General features: G+C 44.1%; 1 protein-coding gene across 2 annotated transcripts in view; it reads right to left on the reverse strand.

Annotated features, from left to right (window-relative positions):
• MAP2K5 (mitogen-activated protein kinase kinase 5) overlaps positions 1-9941 on the reverse strand; it is a 102090-nt gene extending 92149 nt beyond the window's left edge. The window contains exons 1-4 of one of the 2 annotated variants that reach the window (XM_063448744.1): positions 9681-9941; positions 8047-8095; positions 5475-5542; positions 2073-2142 (exon numbers count right to left, since the gene is read on the reverse strand). In XM_063448744.1, the coding sequence (XP_063304814.1) occupies positions 2073-2142; positions 5475-5542; positions 8047-8095; positions 9681-9815 (322 nt within the window). In that variant the 5' untranslated portion in view covers positions 9816-9941. Of the gene's footprint in view, positions 1-2072; positions 2143-5474; positions 5543-8046; positions 8096-9680 lie in introns of those variants that run through there. The other variant, XM_063448745.1, reaches the window with a different exon arrangement.
• Between the last annotated feature and the right edge of the window lie 15663 nt (positions 9942-25604).

The raw sequence follows: 25604 nt of genomic DNA on the forward strand, positions 1-25604 counted from the left end.
AAAGACTATTCATATTAATATCCAGGATACTCTCCATGTGCTGCCTGTCAGTATACCGCTTGTTATTAAATGTCCCTAATATCTCTCTTGGAAAGGGCAGTCTGGTCTCGTTAAAGGTCACAGACAGCAGCCTTACATATCACAGTCATATCTAAGCACTGACACACAGACAGAGCAGATATAACTAATGCTGACCCCTAGACAGAATCTGTAATGTGACTATTACATAACTGCAATAAGGAAAACCTTCTATATCTTTTGTGGGATTACATCTCAGACAGCAGATATACGCCAACTAAACCCATCCGACTCTCTCTGCTTTGTGGGGTCAATAGCACTATTCAGGGATTGAAAAAATAAATGAGAATATACTGCATCTCTGAAATGTCGCAATCTTGAGTTAACATTTTGAGTGCCAGAGGCATTAGGCCCCACCTGTAAATATAACAGCCAAATGCAGATATTGAGACAATACCCACCCTGCTTTAAAATACATTAAATGACTGTATTGGGTAAGAACTGGTACCCACTGGGTAATGGTGCCCCAATGAAGAGGAACAGAAAATAGAACATACTCTGTGATGAGTGTATATTCATGAGCAAATGGTTACTGAAAACAGAGTGAAAGCTCTGCAGGCCAAAGATCCGTGCAGCTGCAGCACCCTAAACTAACACGGTCTGTCAGTCTCTGTGATCGCTGTTATGATTATAAATACGCTTACAGGTCTTGGCTCACATGGAGCAGGCTGTTCCCTTTTCACGTCCCCTGCACGCCACAAATTGTTGTTAAAGTCACTGTCAATTTTGATTGATTGTCTTGAAGTAAAGAATTACAATTTTGCCCCCTGCTCTGTCTCGGTGGATTGCATATTTAACCCCTGCTGTGTCAGCGAAGAGTGTGCTGTGCCCCAGCTATTAACAATCGTCACGCACTCTATAATTACTGCACACATCAATAAGCCTTTGTGCAACGCAGCAAGATGTGAAGTAATGTATCAGCGCGGGCGGGCAGCGGGGAACAGGTGCAGGGCTTCCCGCTTTTGTTGCTGCAGACTGCGTGCGTAAATGTTTGTCAGGCGTGAGGCTGGTGTACATGCAAATGCACCTTGTGAATAACTACGCTGGGTGAGCTATACGACCTGTGTGTGTAAGGTGGTGTGCTCCTAATTGCTAGAAAGCCTCTGATTATGAAGGATTCCTGTTCCTCTCTTTTACACATGGTATAAAATCCCTTTACTTTTTTTAGCTCTACATGCTCTGTCACTACACCATTACAAGAATGCACTTCCTCCAGTGCCCACTCACAGCAGTTAAAAATTAAAAACACAAATTTGGTAGTTGTAATCCTACAGAATGAGTGCAAGATGCCCCAGTGCATCTCTACCCAACATAGGTGCTTTATTTGAATGTATAAATAGTTCAATCATTCTATCTTCAATGCCAAATAAGAACTCCATCTATGACTCCATTCACAACACTGACATTACTATCAGATTGGGTGGCAGGTGTATTTATAATTAATTATAAATTAAACTTATTAAACATAAGTCATAGATTCCAACTGGGTATCTTGGTTCTCATCTCGCGACAACTTACTGTTTAGTGGCCTCAACTTACAGCCCACAAACTATTGGTTAAGCTGTGTCTCACTACAGAAAACTTTCACACATAAACAGTAAGAACTGTCATGAATATGGTCAGTACACACAATTATTGCAGTTACTTTATCTTAGATACATTTAGGCAATATATTTGTCTTGGACAGGAGACTTTCATGCAATGTGGTCAACAATAATGGTTATTTACATCATTAAAAAGCAGAGAGAAAGGTTTTAGAAGTCCAGCAATCAGCAGGAACATTTATTAGTTGCCATGGTGCCTGCTACACTATGAGAACATAGTCGTATGTGTGAAATTCAGAAATGAAAGTTAGTTTGATAAGTTTGTATTTATATTTGCTAATTTGCAGGAATAAACTTATCAAAAAGTGGAGGGTAGTATAGTCACCATCAAATCCCAAACATGCAAGTCTTTCCAGAGGCCCATTACCCCTAAGAACAGAGAATACGTACCTCGAGGATAGATCTGAAGAGGCTCAATCAGAGGACTGCTGCCTTGCTGCTCAAGCACCATACTGCAATACTGCAAGGATAGAATATGATTGTGAATAAAAAAAAAAATGTAAAGTTATTTTTTAACAAAGTAATGTCACCTAAGCACAGCTCGGGAGCTTTAGCAAGATAAGAAAAATAATAAATAAAAAACATCTAGTCTCTTGTGGGAAAACGGAGGATCCTTACGCCACTTTCTGTGCACAGTTTAGCACTAGGTTTGTCAGCTATATAGGACTGCTTCATGTTGTGAGGGAAGCAATTCACCTGCCTCTAAGGAGACCAGGCACCTGCCGCCCGCGCACAGGGGAGAAGATGCACCTGCCGCCCGCCCACAGGGGAGAAGATGCACCTGCCGCCCGCCCACAGGGGAGAAGATGCACCTGCCGCCCGCGCACAGGGGAGAAGATGCACCTGCCGCCCGCGCACAGGGGAGAAGATGCACCTGCCGCCCGCGCACAGGGGAGAAGATGCACCTGCCGCCCGCCCACAGGGGAGAACATGCACCTGCCGCCCGCGCACAGGGGAGAAGATGCACCTGCCGCCCGCCCACAGGGGAGAAGATGCACCTGCCGCCCGCCCACAGGGGAGAAGATGCACCTGCCGCCCGCCCACAGGGGAGAAGATGCACCTGCCGCCCGCCCACAGGGGAGAAGATGCACCTGCCGCCCGCCCACAGGGGAGAAGATGCACCTGCCGCACGCCCACAGGGGAGAAGATGCACCTGCCGCCCGCCCACAGGGGAGAAGATGCACCTGCCGCCCGCGCACAAGGGAGAAGATGCACCTGCCGCCCGCGCACAGGGGAGAAGATGCACCTGCCGCCCGCGCACAGGTGAGAAGATGCACCTGCCGCCCGCGCACAGGGGAGAAGATGCACCTGCCGCCCGCGCACAGGGGAGAAGATGCACCTGCCGCCCGCGCACAGGGGAGAAGATGCACCTGCCGCCCGCGCACAGGGGAGAAGATGCACCTGCCGCCCGCGCACAGGGGAGAAGATGCACCTGCCGCCCCCTGAACACGGGAGAAGATGCACCTGCCGCCCGCGCACAGGGGAGAAGATGCACCTGCCGCCCGCGCACAGGGGAGAAGATGCACCTGCCGCCCGCGCACAGGGGAGAAGATGCACCTGCCGCCCGCGCACAGGGGAGAAGATGCACCTGCCGCCCGCGCACAGGGGAGAAGATGCACCTGCCGCCCGCGCACAGGGGAGAAGATGCACCTGCCGCCCGCGCACAGGGGAGAAGATGCACCTGCCGCCCGCGCACAGGGGAGAAGATGCACCTGCCGCCCGCGCACAGGGGAGAAGATGCACCTGCCGCCCGCGCACAGGGGAGAAGATGCACCTGCCGCCCGCGCACAGGGGAGAAGATGCACCTGCCGCCCGCGCACAGGGGAGAAGATGCACCTGCCGCCCGCGCACAGGGGAGAAGATGCACCTGCCACCGGCACACAAGGGAGAAGAAGCACCCGCCACCGGCACACAAGGGAGAAGAAGCATCCGCCACACAAGAGAGAAGAAGCACCCGCCACCAGCACACAGTGTAGACTATGTACTCGCCAACTGTGCTTATGTGCCTGCTTTCCATGCACAGCAGAAACTATGCCCATTTCTCCTACATACAGTGGAGACAATTCACTCAGTGGAGATGATGAACCCTCCAGTTAACAGTAAAGTTAAGGTGCGTAAAACAATATCCGTTTATAGAGATGTGCACACACATTTAGTATATCGGGGAAATAGAGTAATGTTTGTAAAAAAAAGCCTCAAGCACACAGCAATGCAATCTTAATCAAGTGTATGGTGTCAGCCTCACTCCTACAGAGGTACAGCTGTATCCGCCTCAATTGTACAACAATGCATTTGCATAATGTGGAATTGGGGAGTTAATATGATTTAAGTACTAGCTTTTTGTTCCTCACTATTACAGCTTGAAGTCGGTTGTAAACTGGAGGAAAGTGAACAATCCCACTAGGATGAGAAGGACAGGCAGCTGACAGCCTGGAGGGGGTTAATTACCAATGAGCCGTAACTTTAAGTACTGCATAAAAAAAGCTAAGAAATTGATAGTTCATTTATCCGGCACGATACCTAATGCACAAGTCATTAAGAGAGATTATTCCTAATGTGTAGCTCACATTAAAAAACATCAAGCGAGACCCCAACCCTCCAAGTTATAGGAGATCATTTATATCTTCAGGACCCGACAGGGAGAGGCAGGAATTATGGCTAGACTGGCAATAAAAGCAGATATAGGTAGCTGGACAAACAGGCTGGAACAAAAGAATGGTGCAAGATGGGTAGAGACAAAATGTAGTGAGTGATTACTGCACGGTCTGTGATAGGGGTGCATATATGTCAGTAGTCAATTAAATGAATGTTTGCTTTGATAATGCAACATAATTACAAAAATTGCCTCGCAGTCTTCCATCCTTCAACTTTTTCAACAAACTGCTTCCTTTTACAACTATTTCATCCCTTAAACACTCCATGCTCCAGCAAAATCTATGTTTCTTGCATAGAACATGATGCAAGTAGTTTCTCTATCCAGTTCTACTGCCTCTCATGGCTTACAGCTCCAGTGATTTTCATAAATTGCTGCAGTTATTAAACCAACCTATGTGCATTGATATGGGTCTTCCCTCTGCCTGTGCAAGTGCTTGTAAGAGTGTACACACTATACAAACCTCACTACTCTTGACAGTCTTCAAGAGCTTATTTCATAAATGGACATACGTAGCTACAGGCTTGTACAGAAGCAGCCCCATTCATTAAAAACACGAATGGAGACACCTGGTGAGCTTATTAAAGCTGCTAAAGCTGCAGCAGTTTTTTATTTGTGCATTTGCGACTTTTTATAAATGAAACCACAGGGGTTTATAGAAGAAGTTTTACTCGTCCTTTTTAAATAGGTGCCAACATACAGTTGCCACGTATATAAGATACACGGGGGCAATATTCAGGTAATTATACCTTTTGATTAAATCATTCATTTCCTGACAATTTCACAAGCACAAGATTTAGTTTAAATCTGTATACTTACCCAAAACTCATTCTGTCATCTACACATTTCATGAATAACAGGCCCACTTTAACAGAGAGTTTTATACAGGAAAGCAAGTCAAAAGATTTCAAATACAAGACAGCCGACTACAAACACAGTCTGTGATTTCATCAAAATTAACAGGCAGAGTATTCCAAAAGTTAGTGTGAATGAATAGATTACCAAAAATATGTTACTAAGTGAAATTAGAGAGTGGCACCAAACACTCCGATTTATTGTGTGTGTAAAAAAAAAAAAAAAAAAAAAAAAAAACACGAGAAAAAGTTATAATAGGGATACAGCTAGAAGGAAATACATACATACGACAGCATAGCCTTCATCTCTTCATCACTTCTAACCGTTATTCTGTCACCATCCTCATCTTCATCTACAAAACAAATGTGTGTTTTTTACAAAAACTAAACTCAAAGACATATGCCAGAGGGTGGAGGATATGTTGAATAGCATTATAATTTCACTTAAACTTTATTTACAGTGGAGCCCAGCAGAAGCTTTTCCAGAAATATAGTGAAAACCCACAAACAATTACTTTTCAGATCCGGTGCAGTCCCTTGTTGGTTTACCCCCTACTGACACAGAGACAGGTTAGAAATATATGTATTTCTTGTTTTCTCAGCACAAAAACAAGAGTAGAAAAAAGAGTTTACGCTTTTAACCCCTTAAGGACACATGACGTGTGTGACATGTCATGATTCCCTTTTATTCCAGAAGTTTGGTCCTTAAGGGGTTAAAGTTATTAAAATAGAACAGTCACTTTACATGAATGGTCACAAACAAAAACAGGTGCAGATATCTAACACTTCATTTAAACTTCTAATAAAAGTGTAGTAGGTGCTTCCATGAGTTCAGCTGAATTATTTCTAGACTCAATAAACTAAGTTGGAGGAAAAAGTCAAGTTGCTGTTTTAGCACCAATTCCTCTCCAGTGCAACTTCAGCGTTACTACCAACCCAGGAAACGAATGCATATAATAGGAAATGTAGATATTACTGATACTATACAGGGGGTGGGGGAGGGGAAACATTTGAAATATATATATATATTTTTTAATGGAATTCATTTGTATACTCCATAGGGGTGGGGTGGGGTGTGGGGTGGTGTGTGTGCATATATATATATAAAAATAAATCGACATTCAACATAGCAGTTCCTTTGCGTTTGTTATAGTTCCTATTGCCTTGGCCTCACAAAATGTATCTTTTGAAATATTGCAGGTAATTTATTTTTTTTCTCTCTTTGTGCATCAAATCAGTGTATTTGGTAAATGTGTTTTATTGATCTTTGTTTTCCCCAAAACATACAACAATGCATATATTGCAACCAAAAGTCAGAATTTTTAAGTAGCACTACTATGCTTATTGCACTATTTTGTACTGTTTTGTGCAACTCAAAGTACAATTACGTACATTGAATTGCACTAAACATTACAAAATAGTGCAATAAGCATAGTAGTGCTACTTTGTAAACTTGAAAAATAGTCAGCTTTAGATCAACTTGCAGTTGCAACTCAAAATAGTATGTCATCAACTTAAAATGATTAAGTTAACTTGGCAAATATCTTGCATATTGTATTGTGTATCGACATATGCTCTAAACTCAGGCACTAAATAAATAAACTAATTTAAAATGGAATATCTATAGTTGGTAATTATACTCCTGTCGGCCAGAGTGAGCATTCCAACACACTAGTCATGGCTACACAGCTCCTATTTCCTGTACTGTATTGTTTGTAAAGCAGGCTGTGTATGTGAAATCGGAATTCTTGCACTGATCGTTATGAGTTAAATAAACATGTATCAAAACAATCACAAACAGAAATGGAATCAGTGAGATGAACACCACAACATTTTTGACAGCAGAATCGAAAGAATGCACAAGGAATCGGCCAGTGTAGTGAAAACCTAACTAGTAGAACAATTTAATTTTATTATTTTAATGTAGAGAGATATCAAACATCATATTAAATGGACTAATTTTAAAGCAGGCAACCTACAGAACGGTCTACAACTCCAGATTGTTTTTTATCTAGTGTTTATGAAACGTATAAATAAAATCAACAAAATAGTACTAATTTTCCATGAATATCATTCATTACTAAAATTTTAGACTTGATTGTATATCAAGCAAACATTTTTCCGAAGAAGATTAACAGGACAATATAATGTGCTCCTCAATGCAAGACTAAAAATTATCCCTTATTTTATTTAAAGGGAAACTATAGTGCTATGAAAACAAAAGTTGTTTTCCTAGCACTAGAGCTCCCTACAATGTCCCCCTCTGTACCGCCCTCTCCCCCGAGTTGCTGAAGGGGTTAAAAACTCCTTTTTAACACTTGCCTGATTCCAGTCCCTCAGGGCTAGTTCAGGTTCTGCCTCCACTCCTCCACCAATGTCTCCGGCCTAGGGGACTTAATGCGCAGAAATCGCATTAGGCCTTGCCCCATAGGAAACCATTGTATAATGTTTTCCTATGGGGTTTTGGGTAACCCTGGATTACTTATGCAAAGCGTCAGTTTGGTGACCAATAGTCGTCAAATTACCCGGAAGCCCCCTTAGTGGCTGTCTGGTAGACAGTCACTAGAGGTGGAGTTAACCCTGCAAGGTAATTTATTGCAGTTTATCACAAACTGCAATGATAACAATTGCAGGGTTTAAGAGGCCTGGGACACTGCACCCTGACCACTTCAATGAGCTGAAGTGGTCTGGGTGCCTTTAGTGTCCCTTTAATGTTGTTGTGAAGTATAACTGTAACACGCAAGACATAGCTTTGGTTTAAAATGCAATAATATTTCAAAGAGTTTGAATAACAGATATCGGCAAAGTAAAAAAACAATACTTCTTGTTATTGGGTACCATGATAAGCAATACTCACATTCAAATGCTGTGGTTGTTGCATCTGGGAGCACCTGCCCAATTACATCCTAAAGAGGGAAAAATAAATAAAATTAGAGCAATTTAGAGAGACAGCAACTTTGTGAAAATACACCGTGATCCTTCTGAAAGTCAGAGCATATAGTCTTTCCATCTACCCTTTCTGGAAAACATGAGAATATTGGTATTTTGTTTTTGATCCAAAATTTTATTTCTGATGGCTGCCTAATAGAACACTCAGCGGGAGAAAATCTCAATTGCCTCTCACAGACTGCAAGAAAGACCCCACCAGTGACAATACCACAATCTGCAAAGACGCCGAAATCCGGTTAGATGTCCAATGCTTGGTAGCTACTGAGGGGTGAAGTGGAAGGTAGATGTACTTATCTTATCCCCTCTTCAGTTATTGGCAGAAACTACCAGAAGCTGCAACATCTTTCTAAGTGTACAAAATGGTGATCTAGGACTTCTCTTGTACAAGACGTTGCCTTTTCCCATCAGCTGACAATGATGCTTGATTGGAAATGGCAATATATAAAGAGAACTCATTAAAGTTCTGCATTGTGCCATTGTCTAACAAGTACATAATACAAATTATTTTTGCAAACAAATCTGTGTTTTTAAAAAATATTCTTCCTTTTTGAAAACCTCAAGAATGCCATTAGCACTTTAAACCGCAGTCTGTCAAAAAAGTAATTGCAGTATAGAACTGATCTCTGAATTTACTACTAGCTGGGGTTAGTCACTAAAAGGGTAAATGTGTTGAAATGACAAGGGAACTACAAATTTTAGGCCAAAATAGACAAGCTGGATGATGGCGGAGTAGGAGATTGTTTCCAGTTTAGGTTTGGCCTAAAATGTGCAATTCTTTGGTTATTTTTTCCACAATTCACAGTTTAGTCGATAGCCCAAAGTCTGGCACTTTTACCTGTTTTCTGAAATTACTCAGATTATCTCACACTTCAAATAGGAAGACCCTAATTGCATCACCGTGCCATGATGTTTGTGAGTGAGTTACAGAACAGCATGGAACTATAAGCTTTATTTAGGTGACTGCACTACCGCCAGCCTCACAACCAATACCTACCATAAAGAAATTAGGGATGACCTTTCCAATTAGGCCTGTAGTATCCATTCTTTCAACGAGTAGACGAGGTAACACCATTGATGCTATCAGAGAATTTAACTGATACCGTATCATGTACTACCGTGTAATAAATCAATTTGTAATAGCTATTAAAATAATATAAACACAAACATTGGTAGGCAAATCACTTGTACTGATAGGTCTTACCAATCATAACAAGCACTTCTCATCACATGAGTTCATTTCCACACACAGCTAGTGACTAAACCAGGAATTGACCAGGCAATTTGTTAATTTTAGGTCATATTTTGTCATATTTGAATTGACAATCTCAAACTGAGCTATTCTTCAATGTTGGCTGTTTGGGGCAAAACTTGCAATTCCCAAGCCAATTGTCAACAATCTCTGATTTAGTAAATAACCCTGAGACAATATGTCATGGGACAACATTGAGGACCAATGGGTTCAGGGATATGTAAACATTGGGACGTGTGACGTCACCGTTGCGTCAATAAAAAGTTTTGTGAGGCCAGAGCAGCCTGTCTCACCAGGATGTCCCGGAATAAGAGGGTAGTGGCCGGCTGTACGGTCCAGTCAAAGGCGCCTCCATCGGGGATGCGGATCCGGATTACCAGGGCCTGGCTCTCCATGTCCAGAGGGAGGCCGCAGCCAAGTAACAGCATCCCGGGCCCTGGCCGGGTCACATCGTCCGGGGCCCAGGGGACTGACACTGGATAGCGGAACCAAGTTGCAGCTAGCGGAAGCCAGGAGGGATGCTAGAAGCGGCGGACGTGCCGCCATGTTGGAGAAGGGCAAGACAGTGTACGGAAAGCCGGGGCCGCCATGTTGGTTTAGGGCATCTGCTTCCTTTCACCATATGGTCTTACAGCAAATTGTGCTACATTGATTAGAATTAGCAGGGAATGTAAAGTTAACATTTAATTTCCAACATATACACACTTCAGAAATATGAATATTAATACCGCACTCAAAAATGCATCAAATGTGCATGAGCAAACAGAATCAGTATATCAATATGCAAAATTTCATTTATTGTACACTAACTATATTAAATTCATCCAAAAATAGAAGAAAGGAATCACTATTGCTGACAAATTGATGATCTCTCCGTAAAATCACCTATAGTACACATAGGAGCAATTCATAGTATATACACATCTCAAACTATTTACAATAATATACAGTTCATGAATCCCATATATATGGTGCTAAGTATGTTTGAGTATTTCAGGTGGATCCACCACTACGATGCTGTGATATCCAGTGAGTCAAGATGAGAAAGAAATAAAAAACATGAAAAAAATAAAACAAAATAAAAGATGAAAAAATAAGTAAGAAAATTGAAAAAAACTAAAAAAAAGAATCTAAGAGGAGGGTATGAACCCAAAAATAGAAAAAAATATAATAATGAAAAAATATAATAACAATAGTTACTGGCAAAAATAGAAAGGACAGTGCACTGATGCGATAGTAAAATGGATGGATCTCACCACAGGGGTAATGTAGATCACTCATTAGTTGTAGATATCCAGGGGAAAGGGTGTTTAAATGTAGTGAAGCTGTGTAGGAAAGAATCCTCATTCCATCTGATGCGCCATTCACAAATGGCAATCTTCTTTTTTCATGTCCGTACCTGTCTGGGTCTGGGCTGCGTGCTCGGGACGGTGATGTCCCTTCGAAGGCCCCTTTGAACTATGTGTTATAATAATGTTGCAATAAAGTGTGTTTTCTGCATTCCTTTTGCCCTCTTTATTACAGGCCTACCCTTACATCGGTTTCGGCACACCCACATTGACTTGCTCCAATCGCAAGGTATTTCACGGTCTCTACATTACCAACCATGTTTTTGTGGGAGGAGTTAGCGTTCCTATGAAACCCTACACCCCCCTTCTTACCTTTATGGTGGCGATCAGTTCACCCCACCCACCTTACCCCTCTTTTTTACTTTTTGTTTTACAATTCTTCCAAGGGGGCCCTCTTTATTACAGGCCTACCCTTACGTCGGTTTCGGCACACCCATACCGACTTGCTCCAATCGCAAGGTATTTCACTATATTACCGACCACAAATATATATACATATGTATGTATAGAGATGGATAGATATATAGATACATATATGCATTTTTAACATCATTCTGAATGTATTTTGATTTAAAAATATATGTATAATAATATCAAAATACAGTTGGAAAAAAATTAAACAGGTATATAATTTTTAGAAAAAAATTTATTACTTTTTTTCATTTTTGAAAATGTATTTATTAATAATTTTTATATATATATATATATATATATATATATATATATATATATATAAAAAAATCAAAAAAGTATTACCGGCACTCTTGGAATAAATTCATCCAGTTTATTTGTAGGTAGAACCAGTCAACGTTTCAGCTCCCGGTCGGAGCTTTCATCAGGACACACAAGCTTGTGTGTCCTGATGAAAGCTCTGACCGGGAGCTGAAACGTTGACTGGTTCTACCTACAAATAAACTGGATGAATTTATTCCAAGAGTGCCGGTAATACTTTTTGATTTTTATATTATTGGGACCTGGCACCTGGTTACATTTCTTAAGTAGGAGTGCAAGAGGTTCTGTCTTGTTTATATATATATATATATATATATATATATATATATAATTAACGTCATTTTAAGTGTATTCTAATATTAGAATAATAGTTTATGTATGTGTATGTATATATATATATATGTGATCTAAGCACTTTTATTACATTTATAAAGTGTTTAAAAAACTTTATTTTAACTTTTAAAACTTTTTTTACAGGCTTTAGGGGGACAGCCTGAGCGCTTAGGCAGTCACTGCCTAAGCCAGCTATTCCGGCCATGTGATCGCATGGACCCCGCGATCGCATGGACCCCCGCGATCACATGGCCTGGAAGGGCGGATCGGACGGAGGGGGTCTGCCTGAGCTCTCAGGCAGTACCCAGGATCGTGACCACCGTTGGGGGATCGGCAGGGACCCGGTGAGTATGAAGGACGGCTGGGACGTTCTATGCCGCCCTTTGCCGTTTAGATCCACGCCAAAAAGGGATGGCCTTTTGCCTTAAGGGGTTAATGCAGCAGGAGACTGACAGACTCTTTATAACCTTTGCAACTGCCAATATATGTAATCTGCAGTAGTAATATGGAGCCAAGAAGTATCTGACATGTTTATCAGAAGCAACAATCATTACAAATTGAAATCAGAATCTGACTAACAGACCTGTGGGCATTGTAACCCCACCCTGCCCTGACCCTATGAGCCAATGATGCCTCCACTCCTGGGCCCTGCTGCCCAAATGGCAACCCGGTGTGAGTACCCTGAAATTCCTCATTGAAGAAGAGTAGGCATGTGCTAAATCTGATTAAACAGGACAAATTTAAAATCTGTCCCATTTTTTTCAGACATGTCTAGTTGTTCTCAAGAAAGCTTCTTTACAGAGCTACCAATGAGGGGGAAGGGCCCTGCAGAACTGAAACCTCTTTCAGAATTAAAGAGATAGATTATTGTCTTATTGTGACACACACAAAGTTAATGGCTGGAGTATGTTACTTTGTTCCCCCTTCTCCCCCCCCCCCCCCCCCCCCTTGAACATTGAACATTGTTTCTTCTTTAAAGGGACAGTATAGTCACCAAAACAACTTTAGCTTAATGAATCAGTTATGGTTTCACTGCTAAATTCATTGCCATTTAGGAGTTAAATCACTTTTCTTTTTGCTTATGCAGTCCTAGCCATACCTCCCCTGGCTGTGATTGACACAGTCAGCATGAAAACAAAATGGTCTCATTTTCAATCATTTGTAACTTACTTTTAAGTTTTTATCTCCTGCTCTACAGGAAGCTCTTGTGGGGTCTAGCAAGTTATTGACAGATCAGTAGATAATAAATTCTAAATTAAACATAATATTCAAGAAAGGAAGTGTAAACACTAGATGACTCTTCACAGGAAGTGTTTAGGAAGGCTATGCGAGTCACATGCACGGAGGTGTGACTATGGCTTTATAAACAAAGTGATTTAACTCCTAAATGGAAGAGAATTGCACATTGAAACTGTAGGGTCACAATCTATACATCATAACTGCTTCATTAAGCTAAAGTTGTTTGGGTGACTATAGTGTACCTTTAAATCACTGCTAATACGCACAGGTTTTACCACCAAAGAGTAAAGACTGTGCACGGGAGCTTAGTTGTCTCAGAGTTACCATCTCCTAGGCTAGCTCCCATTTCCTTAAAATGGAATCCACTGAATGTAGTACTATAAAACCATTAGCACAAGGTTAATCATTACTGCTCATTTCCCATGATGTTCGGCCAGATTAATATCTGCCCACAAACAACTGTAGTGCAAGGGTAGCCATTACTGTTAAATACACAAAGCTATGCCCACGTTCACAATAAAAATGCACCGTGAGGGGGGCGGGGCCGGACCGCCATGCTGACCGGTCGCATGGTGGAGGGGCTCCGGAGGAACCGGGTCCTTAAGCCAAAACGGGCAACCCATTGCTCTCGCACAGAGCCTGGAACACTCACTCAGCGGTGAGGAGGGTAGCGCACTCCGAGATCGGGAGTTTCGGACCCCCCCAAGGGAAGCAAGAGGCTTTGGAGACCGCGGCCTACTCTGAGGGAGGCAGGGTGGACGGCCGCTGCCCTGCCAGCCCCCACCCCACGCCGCCACGAGCTTGATGACAGCTTGCCGGTCCCGTTCTCCCCCCTCTGGGCCGGGGGGGTTATCCCGGTCCACACTGGGAAAGATCCAGGCAGACTGAGGGGCGCCGAACACCCAAGGCTCACAGGGTAAGATGGCGGCTCCTCAGCACCTCCTTCTCACCACTCTGGCGATTTGGAGCCGCACCGACTGTGCAGAGAACACAGCAACAAGACCACCACTGAACCCAACCGAGGAGGGAGTGGGGCCTCCAGACGGTCTGCCTGCAACGCATGCCCCCCCCCCCCCCGGACGGTGAGAGGAACCGGAGGGGCATCATGAGCCCACTGATGCATGTCATAACCAGTCGAGCGCCAATATCGTCTGGCTTCCTAACAAGGAGGGGGAAAACAGACCAGACCTGCCACGACCAAAAGGCAACTAAGAGGAGCTCCCCATCATCTGGCACCATGTCGAAAGGCTCTGTAAACCTGCCAGGGACAGTAACCTCCAAACGACATCGTCTGCACAATCTACACAAGACCAGAGGAATCCACATCTAGACACAGATCTGGCTCTATCACAGCTCGACACATGCCAGCTAAGAACGAACACTTTTAGAAGCAACATGCAGCCATACCTCTACCTCCCCTCTAGGTCTAACAAGGACACATGTATCAATACAGACTGCTCACCCAGTGGATCTCAACTTAAGCCTGTTCATCTTAAACAGCAAGTTCACATATTTGCTCTCTCAACGTGTGCTGTTGTACAAGGTTCATGACTTATGATGTTTAGTCTATACTGTTACATAGCCAAATCTAGCAATGCAGGTCTACGTTAAAAGGTAAATTATGCCAGTACTCATCACAGAATAGAACCTAAAGGTTTAATTGCAGGGATGATGCCCATCCTGTTTCCAGTCTATTATTCTGCATATTCATGTAATTGTAGCTACTGGTGGATTAAATAATCTGACAGATAAAAACCATTACCACAATGCACCGTACAGTCTTTGAGTAATAGTAATGCTTTAATGATGCTCTAATGACATATCAGACCAAACTTGTTTATACGATAGTTCTACTATTGAAGTTAAAGTTGCTTATAAGACGGAACCGACCTAGTCTGTATACAATGTGAAACCACTTTAAACGCTGCAGAAGCAGTACTGACATAACTGACCAAACCTACCTACTAAGTTGACCCACAGTTACTGTTGCCGCTCTACCGACTTAACTGGCTAAACTTACTTACCTGTATGTATATGTGCCTTACTTGTGTCATCGATAGACTAAACTATACAGTAACTAAACCTAACTATAATTAAGCGTAACTACAGTTACTACATGTCCTTATTAACTCACAGCACATGTATTGTCTCACTGTGAATAAGCTTGTTTCTCCTTTTTCTTTAAAAAAAAAAAAGTGCAGCCCATCTTGAACTTATATATTAACACATTGTCATTACTATTGTAACTCCTGTTATAAGTCATAGCAAAAGTTTGTACTTAACACTGCACGCCTAAAATAAAGAATAAAAAAAAAAAAAAAAAAGCACCGTGAGAGAAAAATCTACTCCTGTGGAACTGCATGAACCAGACTAAGCAGCAGACCCTCTATATGTTTCATGCAGGGCCGGCGCGTCCATAAGGCGGCACAGGCGGCCGCCTTAGGGCGCACCGGCTCTGGGGGCGCAAAATTCCAGTGACCGGCAGGAGGGAAGTGCTCCCTCCTGCCAGGTCACCTCCTGGATCCCCGGCGCGGCGTCCGGCTGAGCTTGATTGCGAGGTGGCGAGAGAGCTCTGATCTCTCTGACCGGCTCCCTCGCAGGCTGTTTTCTGATGCCGCGGGAGCCGGAATATGATGTCATATTCCGGCTCCCGCAGCATCAGAAAACAGCCTGCGAGGGAGCCGGTCAGAGAGATCAGACCTCCCTCGCCACCTCGCAATCCAGTTCAGTCGGACGCCTCCCAGCAGCACTTGGTATTATCATATATTTTATACAAAAGCCCTGTGAGCTTTTTAGACACTCTCAATCCTTTGATAATTGTAGTATATATTTTTAAGAAAATAACTATTTACAAAGTGACATTCATTTAGCACTGGAATTGTCTATACAGTGTCGTAAGTTGTTCTGACCTCTTTTACTCCAAGTAATATAGTATCAGTGAAATATTACTATTAATGGGATAAATTTGTATTCTGTACAGAGGATATATAGTCACGAAGTGGTTATGGTGTAGAAGCAACTCTAACGGAAATAGTGTGAGTGAGTGTGTGCATGTGAGTATGTGTGTCTGTGAGTTTGTGTGTGAGTATGTGTCTGTCAGTGTGTGTGTGAGTATGTGTGTCTGTCAGTGTGTGTGTGAGTATGTGTGTCTGTCAGTGTGTGTGTGCATGTGTGTCTGTCAGTGTGTGTGTGTGTGCATGTGTGTCTGTCAGTGTGTGTGTGTGTGTGCATGTGAGTATGCGTGTCTGTGAGTTTGTGTGTGAGTATGTGTGTCTGTCAGTGTGTGTGTGTGAGTGTGTGTCTGTCAGTGTGTGTGTGAGTATGTGTGTCTGTCAGTGTGTGTGTGTAAGTGTGTGTGTCTGTCAGTGTATGTGAGTATGTGTGTCTGTGAGTTTGTGTGTCTGTCAGTGTGTGTGTGAGTGAGTGTGTGCATGTGAGTATGTGTGTCTGTGAGTTTGTGTGTGAGTATGTGTGTCTGTCAGTGTATGTGTGTCTGTGAGTTTGTGTGTGTGTGTGTGTGTGAGTGAGTGCATGTGAGTATGTGTGTCTGTGTGGGCATGTGAGCGTGTGTGTGTTTGTCAATGAGTCTGTCAGTATTTGTGTGTCTGTCAGTGTGTGTGTCTGTCAATGAATGAGTGTGTCAGATAAGTGAGTCTGGCTGTCAGATACGTCTGTGTTTGTCATTGAGTGTGTGTGACTGTCAGTGTTTATACACCCCTGACTGTAGCGTGGCCAAGCTGAGTGTACCGTGGTACAGGGACTTCTGTTTCCTGTTCCTGGCAGGACTGACAGGAAAAGCTCACTGTACCAGGATTCGCTCCGCTCAGCCACGCTACAAGAAAGGTAGGAGGCACACCAGGAAGGGGAGGGGCAGGGGCGTATTAGCCGCGAGGCAAATAAGGCATTTGCCTTGGGCGGCATTTTCCAGGGGGCGGCAAAAAAAGCCGCCCCCCAAATGCCCAAGGCAAATGTCTTGTTAGCCTTGCGGCTAACAGACATGCTGGGCTGCTGCTGGGCGGTCGGGCGGCGCTGCTGGGCGGGCGGCGAAGGAGCACTCTCCCTGAGCTGTCTGCTCAGCTCCCTCGCGCGCCGCAGTGAGGCTGGGAGCCGGAATATGACGTCATATTCCGGCTCCGCCTCCCAGCCTCACTGTGCGGCGCGCGAGGGAGCTGAGCAGACAGCTCAGGGGGAGTGCTCCCTCGCCGCCCGCCCAGCAGCGCCGCCCGACCGCCCAGCAGCCACTGGACCACCAGGGAGAAAGATGACCCCCCCCCCCCCCCACCCAGCATTCCCAAAGGTAAGGAGGCTGGGGGGGGTTAAAGTAAAAAAAAAAAAGAAGTGTTAATGTGAGTGAGTGTGAGTGTCTGTTAGTGAGTGTGTGTGTGTGTGTGTGTGTGTGTCTGTTAGTGAGTGTGTGTGTGTCTGTTTGTGAGTGTGTGTGTGTGTGTGTCTGTTTGTGAGTGTGTGTGTCTGTTTGTGAGTGTGTGTGTCTGTTTGTGAGTGTGTGTGTGTCTGTTTGTGAGTGTGTGTCTGTTAGTGAGTGTGTGTGTCTGTTAGTGAGTGTGAGTGTGTGTGTCTGTTAGTGAGTGTGAGTGTGTGTGTCTGTTAGTGAGTGTGTGTGTGTGTCTGTTAGTGAGTGTGTGTGTCTGTTAGTGAGTGTGTGTGTGTCTGTTAGTGAGTGTGTGTGTCTGTTAGTGAGTGTGTGTGTGTCTGTTAGTGAGTGTGTGTGTGTCTGTGAGTGTGTGTGTGTCTGTTAGTGAGTGTGTGTGTCTGTTAGTGAGTGTGAGTGTGTGTGTCTGTTAGTGAGTGTGAGTGTGTGTATCTGTTAGTGAGTGTGTGTGTGTCTGTTAGTGAGTGTGTGTGTGTCTGTTAGTGAGTGTGTGTGTGTGTGTCTGTTAGTGAGTGTGTGTGTGTCTGTTAGTGAGTGTGTGTGTGTGTGTCTGTTAGTGAGTGTGAGTGTGTGTCTGTTAGTGAGTGTGAGTGTGTGTGTCTGTTAGTGAGTGTGTGTGTCTGTTAGTGAGTGTGTGTGTGTGTGTGTGTGTCTGTTAGTGAGTGTGTGTGTGTGTCTGTTAGTTAGTGAGTGTGTGTCTTAGTGAGTGTGTGTCTTAGTGAGTGTGTGTGTGTGTGTGTGTGTGTGTGTCTGACTGTGTGTGTGTGTGTGTGTGTCTGACTGTGTGTGTGTGTGTGTCTGTGTGTGTGTGTGTCTGACTGTGTGTGTGTGTGTGTGTGTGTCTGTGTGTGTGTCTGACTGTGTGTGTGTGTGTGTGTCTGTTAGTGTGTGTGTTTGCCTGTGAGTGTGTGTTTGTGTCTGCTAGTTTGGGTGCTAGTTTGTGTCTGCTAGTGAGTGAGTGTGTGTCTGTTAGTGTGTCTGTTAGTGTGTTAGCGAGTGTGTGTGTTTCTGTTAGCGAGTGTGTGTGTTTCTGTTAGCGAGTGTGTGTGTTTCTGTTAGCGAGTGTGTGTTTCTGTTAGCGAGTGTGTGTGTTTCTGTTAGCGAGTGTGTGTGTGTTTCTGTTAGCGAGTGTGTGTGTTTCTGTTAGCGAGTGTGTGTGTTTCTGTTAGTGTATGCGTATTTAGAATGCGGGGCGGGGTAAAGGTTGGGTGGGGGTGGCGCGCGGGGGGGCGCCTGAGTTTTGTGCTGCCTAGGGCAGCACAAAACCAGGATACACCACTGGGGAGGGGACCACTATCGGGGTGGGTGGCGCACCAAGGGACAGGGAGAGGAGGGGAGAGATACCCTGTGGTACAGGAAAAGGAGGGAGGGGGGAGAGGAACACTAAGCGACAGGGAACAGAGGGGGGAGGGGAGAGGAACACTAAGGGACAGGGAAAGCAGGAGAGAGGGGATAGGAACAGTAAGGGTCAGAGAAAGGAGGGGACCATTAAGGGACGGGGAGATGGGCTGGATGTGAAAAACACACAGCGGGGCTTGAGAAGGAAAGAGACACACACAAAGGAGCTGGGAAGAGTAAAAGACACAAAGGGGCGGGGAGAAAAGGAGTCACACATAGGGTCTGGGAGGAGTAAGACACACAAAATGTGGGAGGATGTAAGAGTCATACAAAGAGGAGAGATAGGAGACACACAGATATTTAAAGACGGGATAAGAAACACAAAAGGGAGGTTAAGAGGCACAGGTGAAGATGTTTTTTTTGGGGGGGGGGGGGGCAGAAAAATGCATCTTCGCCTATGTACCCAAAATTCTTTGCACCGGCCCTGGTTTCATGATTAGCATAACATTTCCATAGTCAGAATTAGAGACTTGTTCTGGTTCGAGGTAAAACTGATATATTGGCAGCCTTCTTCCAGCAAGGGGTTAAACTCTTATTCCAGTGATGGGTTAAATTTCTGTATCTAATTCAGCTCTTCACGCTTCCCACTGTTAAACACATTAGTGTAAATGACAGCCTGAGATATGCTGATTACAATTGCTGTAGTATTGATCAGTATGTCATAGGTAATCTTTCGTGGGTTAATAAGCATGCAGGTTTAGAGATCCTGACTGCTCTTCAGCCATACATCTACCTAATATAAAACTCTTTGATTACACCTGATCCCTCAGGAGCAATATAAACATGGCTCAAAGCATGTGTTTGCGGAATTATAGCCCCTATTACAAAGAGGGGTGCAAACCGAGGTTTGCAATTAGTACAAGGGTAATAATATCAGTTCAAATGCCTTTAACCCCTTAAGGACCAAACTTCTGGAATAAAAGGGAATCATGACATGTCACACATGTCATGTGTCCTTAAGGGGTTAACGGTATGTGAACTGGCACTGAGGCATTTATCTGTGTAACGTCTTCTCAGTGACACAATATGACGGATTTACTAAGAGGTAAAAATCTGGAGATCAAAACCATATTCATCAGAACAGAAACATTCAGTAATAGTGGAGATTTGTTCTGCCAACGTTTGTCGCTCAATACCTAGCCCCAATTTGCATCCTAAGATTCAGGGTAATTTTCACCAAAGTTTATTGGGAACGAACTTACAAAGTCAAGAGGAAAATCATTGTTAGAGTTACCCATCAACTTTGGAAACGTAAATAATGGAAGATGGGGAAAACTGACAGTTGTAGGGAAAACTAGCAGTCTTCGGAAAAATCTTCTCAGCTATTTTTACAACTTGTTTAAAATGGCCTAAAATTTACAATTGTTTGTGAATTCCTAGTTTAGTTGGAGATTTCTTAAATCTGCTGTTTTTTTGTTCAACTGACATCAATTCTTTGTTTAGTGAATAAGCACTTGGTTATCACTCAGGAATCACAGTAGTCACACAATTATCTCCAACACATCACCAGTAGATTGCGACTTGTCTCTGACACTGATATACATATTAATCCGGTCTTGCATGCATCCTACTGGGCATTTTACCCTGTCTGCCATGCAGGGTCCAATCTTTCAGCAGACAGAGACTCATTTCACAGGACACCCTATCTGTATGACCCCAGGAGGGTGACAATATGAGACGCAGAGATAGAGAGCGCTGAAAGGTGGTAGGGATCTGATCTGAGTGTCACAGCTTCAGTTACAGTCAGCAGTGGGGACCATTAACCCCCAATCTGCCAGGAGACCTGGTATTTTATTTCTGTCTAGTTTGTATTTTTTATTGTTTTACCACTCATTAACTGTATTGACAGATTAATTATATAAATATTTTGAGAAGTGATAAATCTAGCATTGCTGGAAGGATTAGATATCTGTTGTACACTTAAGATATAGTAATGCCTTTTTTATGCATAACTGTGCATTTGAACGTAAAAATATGTTCTTGTAGATATGACTATTTGCAATAGGAATGGGGTTATTCCTTAACTAGACTGAAAGAAACAAATTCAGCTATTAATGTGGGTGGGGAATTTTTTTATTTTTTATTCCTTAAGTAATCATCACACCATCCAATTACCCCCTCCCCACCTCAGCCACCACCACCATGGTGATAAGGAACAAGGGTCTTTGCTTCTGGTAATGTGCCATCTAAGGGCAACTGTTTAATTTTTAGTAACATATGCATTTGAACTGATTTGAAAGGAACACTATTGAGGTGGAAATACAAATATTGAGTACATATCGATTCCACTCCCCTGGTGTGCCACAATGAATAATACAATTAAGGTTTTCTCTTTTACCAGATCTCTCGTTGCTACTCACATCTCCACCTCTTGTGACGCCATTGAAGAGGCATGGCCTGCTCCACGAAGGACCGATTCAAAGCATTGGGGACCTGATGCGCATGTGCAGCAAGCGCCGCACACACATCCAAGCTTTCAAATAGGTAAACACTGTATTCAATACTTTACTTTGGGCTTCTTTGTCACATAACCGAGTTTTACCCAGCCAGTTCAGCAGAAGCACTATTACTGGCTTTCAGTATGACATCCACTAGAGTTGGATTTAACCCAGCAATGTAAACATTGCAGTTTCTAAATAAATGCAATGTTTTACATTGCAGGGTTAAAAGGATGGGCCACTGTACCCAGACCACCTTCATTGTAATGAAGTGGTCTGGGTGACTTTAAGTCCTTTTAAACCTTTTGCTCACTAGCAACCTCTGCAGTCAGAGAGCGATATTTAGCATTTTCATTTCACCTGCAAAAAGCAGGCAGGCAGAAATTTCTTAAAGGGACACACTAGGCATCAGCACCACTACAGCTTAATATATTGGCCTAATGCTACCTTTAGTGGTAGTCACTTGGGGCTTCCTTGTTAAGGTCCTGCAAAGATTGCAGAACCGATGTTCAGCCTCCCAATGCTGTGCATGAAAAAGCAGAATGCTCCCCAAGGAGATACTACATCTCTATGAGGAGATCCTATTTGGTGAAGTATACAGATTGCCTTACAAGCACACTAGCCTCCCAATGAGATTGTAGATATTGATGAGTGGTGGTGCACTGGGGGAAATAAGGTGAGTAAAAAGAAGCTTTATTTAACTTATTAAAGGGGGCCGCACATCTAAATACTCTAGCATTAGGAATACATGTGTTCCTTTAATTTGCATTTAAATGGTCCTTTTAATTGTGTGGTGGAATCTCGGTAAAAATAAATTTAGTAGGCCGAGATTACCACGTGGCATGTGTACGTGCATATGCTGACGTATCGATCAGTTGGTTGCACGAGGCAAGATACGATCAGTAGTGTACGGAGCATGTGCAAGAATACAGGATGTAGTATTCCCCTCCTCCATTGTGCTGGACAAGCCATGCGGTCAAGCAGGAAGTTAATTCTTATTTGTATTGATTGGTCAAGAGAATGTGCGGGTGGAGCTTAATATGGGAGGAGTTATGTGCCTATATAAGGAGCCTGCACTATTGTCCGGGGCTCAGAACTTGCTGTATTTTGGTGACATTAGTCCCTCTGAGTCCCGATCGGTGATCCAATAAAGAATCTCTTCCTTCCTGAAGAAACCTGTGTCCATCTCTCTGTGCTTGGCTTCCGTCAGTTTCTCCGGTATCATTTGGTGCATTGGCCGGGAAGCTCATCGTTCAACGGTAGCTGAGAGGCAGAGGCGTGAGACGGTCTATCTTTGCCCACGTTCTCTACGGCTGCACCCCTGAACTTCTGCGTGGACCTCCCTTCGTCTCGGCGCCACTGGTCTGTTGTCCAGGAGATCATCGGCCTCTACGTAAGAAGTGCTGGGGTGTCCCCGTCGATGAGTGTGAACTCATTCAGGAACGAGGAGGTAAGACAACTGCTGTTTTAGACGGCAGACCCACTAGGGGTATACCGATTGTGCGGTAGGCCCATAAGGGGTTATTTGTGTATGGAATCTGCCCCCTCTGTCGGAGGGAAGGAGCGAAGGCGCACCGCTCAATCGAACGCTCTTTAGTCAGACCGTTTGATTTGGTTAGTCAGGCGGGGTTCTGGTGTAAATAGCCCTAGCCGGACACCGGTGTCTTGTCTAGACTAGCGTTCTAGGGTGTATATTTTGTTCGCTAGGTCGGAGGGACCGGGAGACTAAGCGGCGTCTGTGTAAATTCGGTTCGCTAGCTCTCAACCTATCTTGGCTAAGTGGGAAGGCGTGTAAATTTGGAACCCACTAGATTTTTAATAGTAATCGACTAAGAGGCGCCTGTGTAAATTCGGTCCTCTAGCTCGCTATATGTGGTGCTTGGGCAGTGTGGCTAACCAAAACGGGTGTACATAGTTTTAGGTAGTCCATTCAAGGTACTGGCCAATAGTTTAGTTGGGAATTGTAAATGTGTTAAAGATTGTTAGTAAAGTGTATATCTTGTTAGATAGCGCGAGCTCAGCCATCTAGCGAGAGTGTTAATAGTGTGTTGCTGTATCATAGTGCACGGTACCATAACCCTGTATATTTACTGACACTGTATATAAGTACTAATCATTGTCGTCTATTGCATGTTTAACACCATAACCACTAATAATTGTATTGTGACCTTAAATTGTGCTTTGACCTATGCTAACCGTACTGTAACCGCTATTTGTAAAAGACGATGTTACTGGGGTGTGTTATAGACGGGTAATTCATATATAGAGAATTATAGCGTGGGTGACTGTATAGTTTCGCCAAAGGGCATAATATTGATTATCTAGTGACTGGTGTAACAGCTGTGTGTGTACGGGAATTCCCTGAGTGTTTATTGTGTTATTGTGTACGTTTCACTTGGTAACCGTACCACGTGGTGCTGTTGCCAGAGGAAACGGGTGTGACTGTTGAAAAGTACGTGTGCATAGTATTCGTTGTCAACGACGTTCCATTGATAAGTATGGGCGCGTCGGAGTCAACGATTCCGGATCCCTTAGGTTGTATGGTGAAGAATTTTAAAAAGGGATTCAAAACATGTGATTTTGGGGTTAAAATGTCTCCTGTACGTTTGGTCACTTTGTGTACTAGGGAGTGGCCTACTTTGGTTGCGGCATGGCCGCCACGTGGCAGTTTGGATCCAACCCTGGTACAGCGCGTACGTGGCTGTATCAGGTAGTGGCTGTATCAGGTAGGCCTGAACTTTACGGGCAGTTTCCTTATATTGATTGTTGGAGACAGGCCGTAAATGACTCGCCAAAATGGATTCAGACATGCCACGAGGAGCAATGTCGCCTCATGGTGGCTAGGACTTGTTTGTCCACTAGGACTGGTGTTAGGCCCATTTTGGACACGCCCCCTGAGTCCGAGATCCCTTTGCCGCCCCCTTACTTTCCTTTAAGAGGAAGTGACGCGAATGCAGGAAGTCCTGCACCCCTTCCCCCATTGCCCCCATCCACTTCCGCTTCCTCCTCCAGTACGGAATCCACCCCCTCTCGTACTAAATCTCCCCTTCCGGAACCAGAACCAACCCCCATTAGATCTGAATATCCTGATTTGGCGCCACTTCAGACTTCCGGTCAAGCTTCTTCTAGCTCGGCTCGAAGTGTTCTATTTACTAACTTTTCCCAAAACCAAGCTCCCACATCCTCATGCTTTATTACCCCCCGACCGGAACCTCTAACTGACGCCCCTCCACGTAGCCCCATACTAACCCGACAACTGACCGGTACCCAACAATTAAAACATTATCAGATGCCTCTTCGTCTGAATCCCGGGTCAGCCTATATCGATGCCGCAGGTCAAATGGCACATGCTGACCCAGTCTTCGTATATGTCCCGTTCACGACTACCGATCTCTTGAATTGGAAGACCCACAATTCCTCGTACACTGAGAAACCACAAGCTATGACCGATCTGTTCACCTCGATAGTTCAGACACATAACCCGACATGGGCTGATTGCCAGCAGTTATTAATGACTTTGTTCAATAATGAGGAAAGGACAAGGATTAATCAAGCGGCCATTAAAGCGCTAGAGGATAGAGCCCGTGCTTTGAATCAAGCCAATCCAGCAGCATGGGCCGCAACACATTATCCTAACACCGATCCCGACTGGAATGTAAATGGCGCAGATATGGTTCAACTCAGAGCCTATAGAGACGCTATAATTGCTGGCATGAAAGCCGGAGGGAAGAAAGCCATTAATATGTCGAAGACAGTTGAGGTGATTCAGAAAAGTGATGAAGCGCCCAGTGTCTTTTATGACCGATTATTGGAGGCATACCGCTTGTATACCCCCTTTAATCCGGAAGACGCAGACAATTCCCGAATGGTGAACTCCGCCTTTGTCAGCCAAGCTTACGGAGATATTAAGCGCAAGCTACAGAAGTTAGAAGGGTTTGCAGGAATGTCTATCACCCAACTAATGGAGGTAGCAAATAAAGTATACATGAATAGGGAAACAGAAAGTAAGAAAGAGGAAGAGCGCAAGATGCGTAAAAAGGCTGATATGCTAGCGGTAGCGATCGCAGGCGTAGATAGACGGGGCCCAGATAGAGGCGATAGTAGATGGAATAGGGAGCCTTTGAGTAGGAATCAGTGCGCGTACTGCAAGGAAGAAGGGCATTGGAGGAACGAGTGTCCGCAAAGAGAGCAGTACGAGAGAGACCAACCCAGGGCAGGTTACGGAAACTTTAGAGGCAGAGCGAGAGGTAGAGGAGGCCCCGGAGGGAGCATTGGTAATAGAGGGAGCAATGGGAACAGAGGAAGTGTTAGGGAAGATAGGTATTTTCCAGCCGCGCA

Source organism: Pelobates fuscus, chromosome 3, assembly GCF_036172605.1.
Source record: "Pelobates fuscus isolate aPelFus1 chromosome 3, aPelFus1.pri, whole genome shotgun sequence".
NCBI lineage: Eukaryota > Metazoa > Chordata > Amphibia > Anura > Pelobatidae > Pelobates > Pelobates fuscus.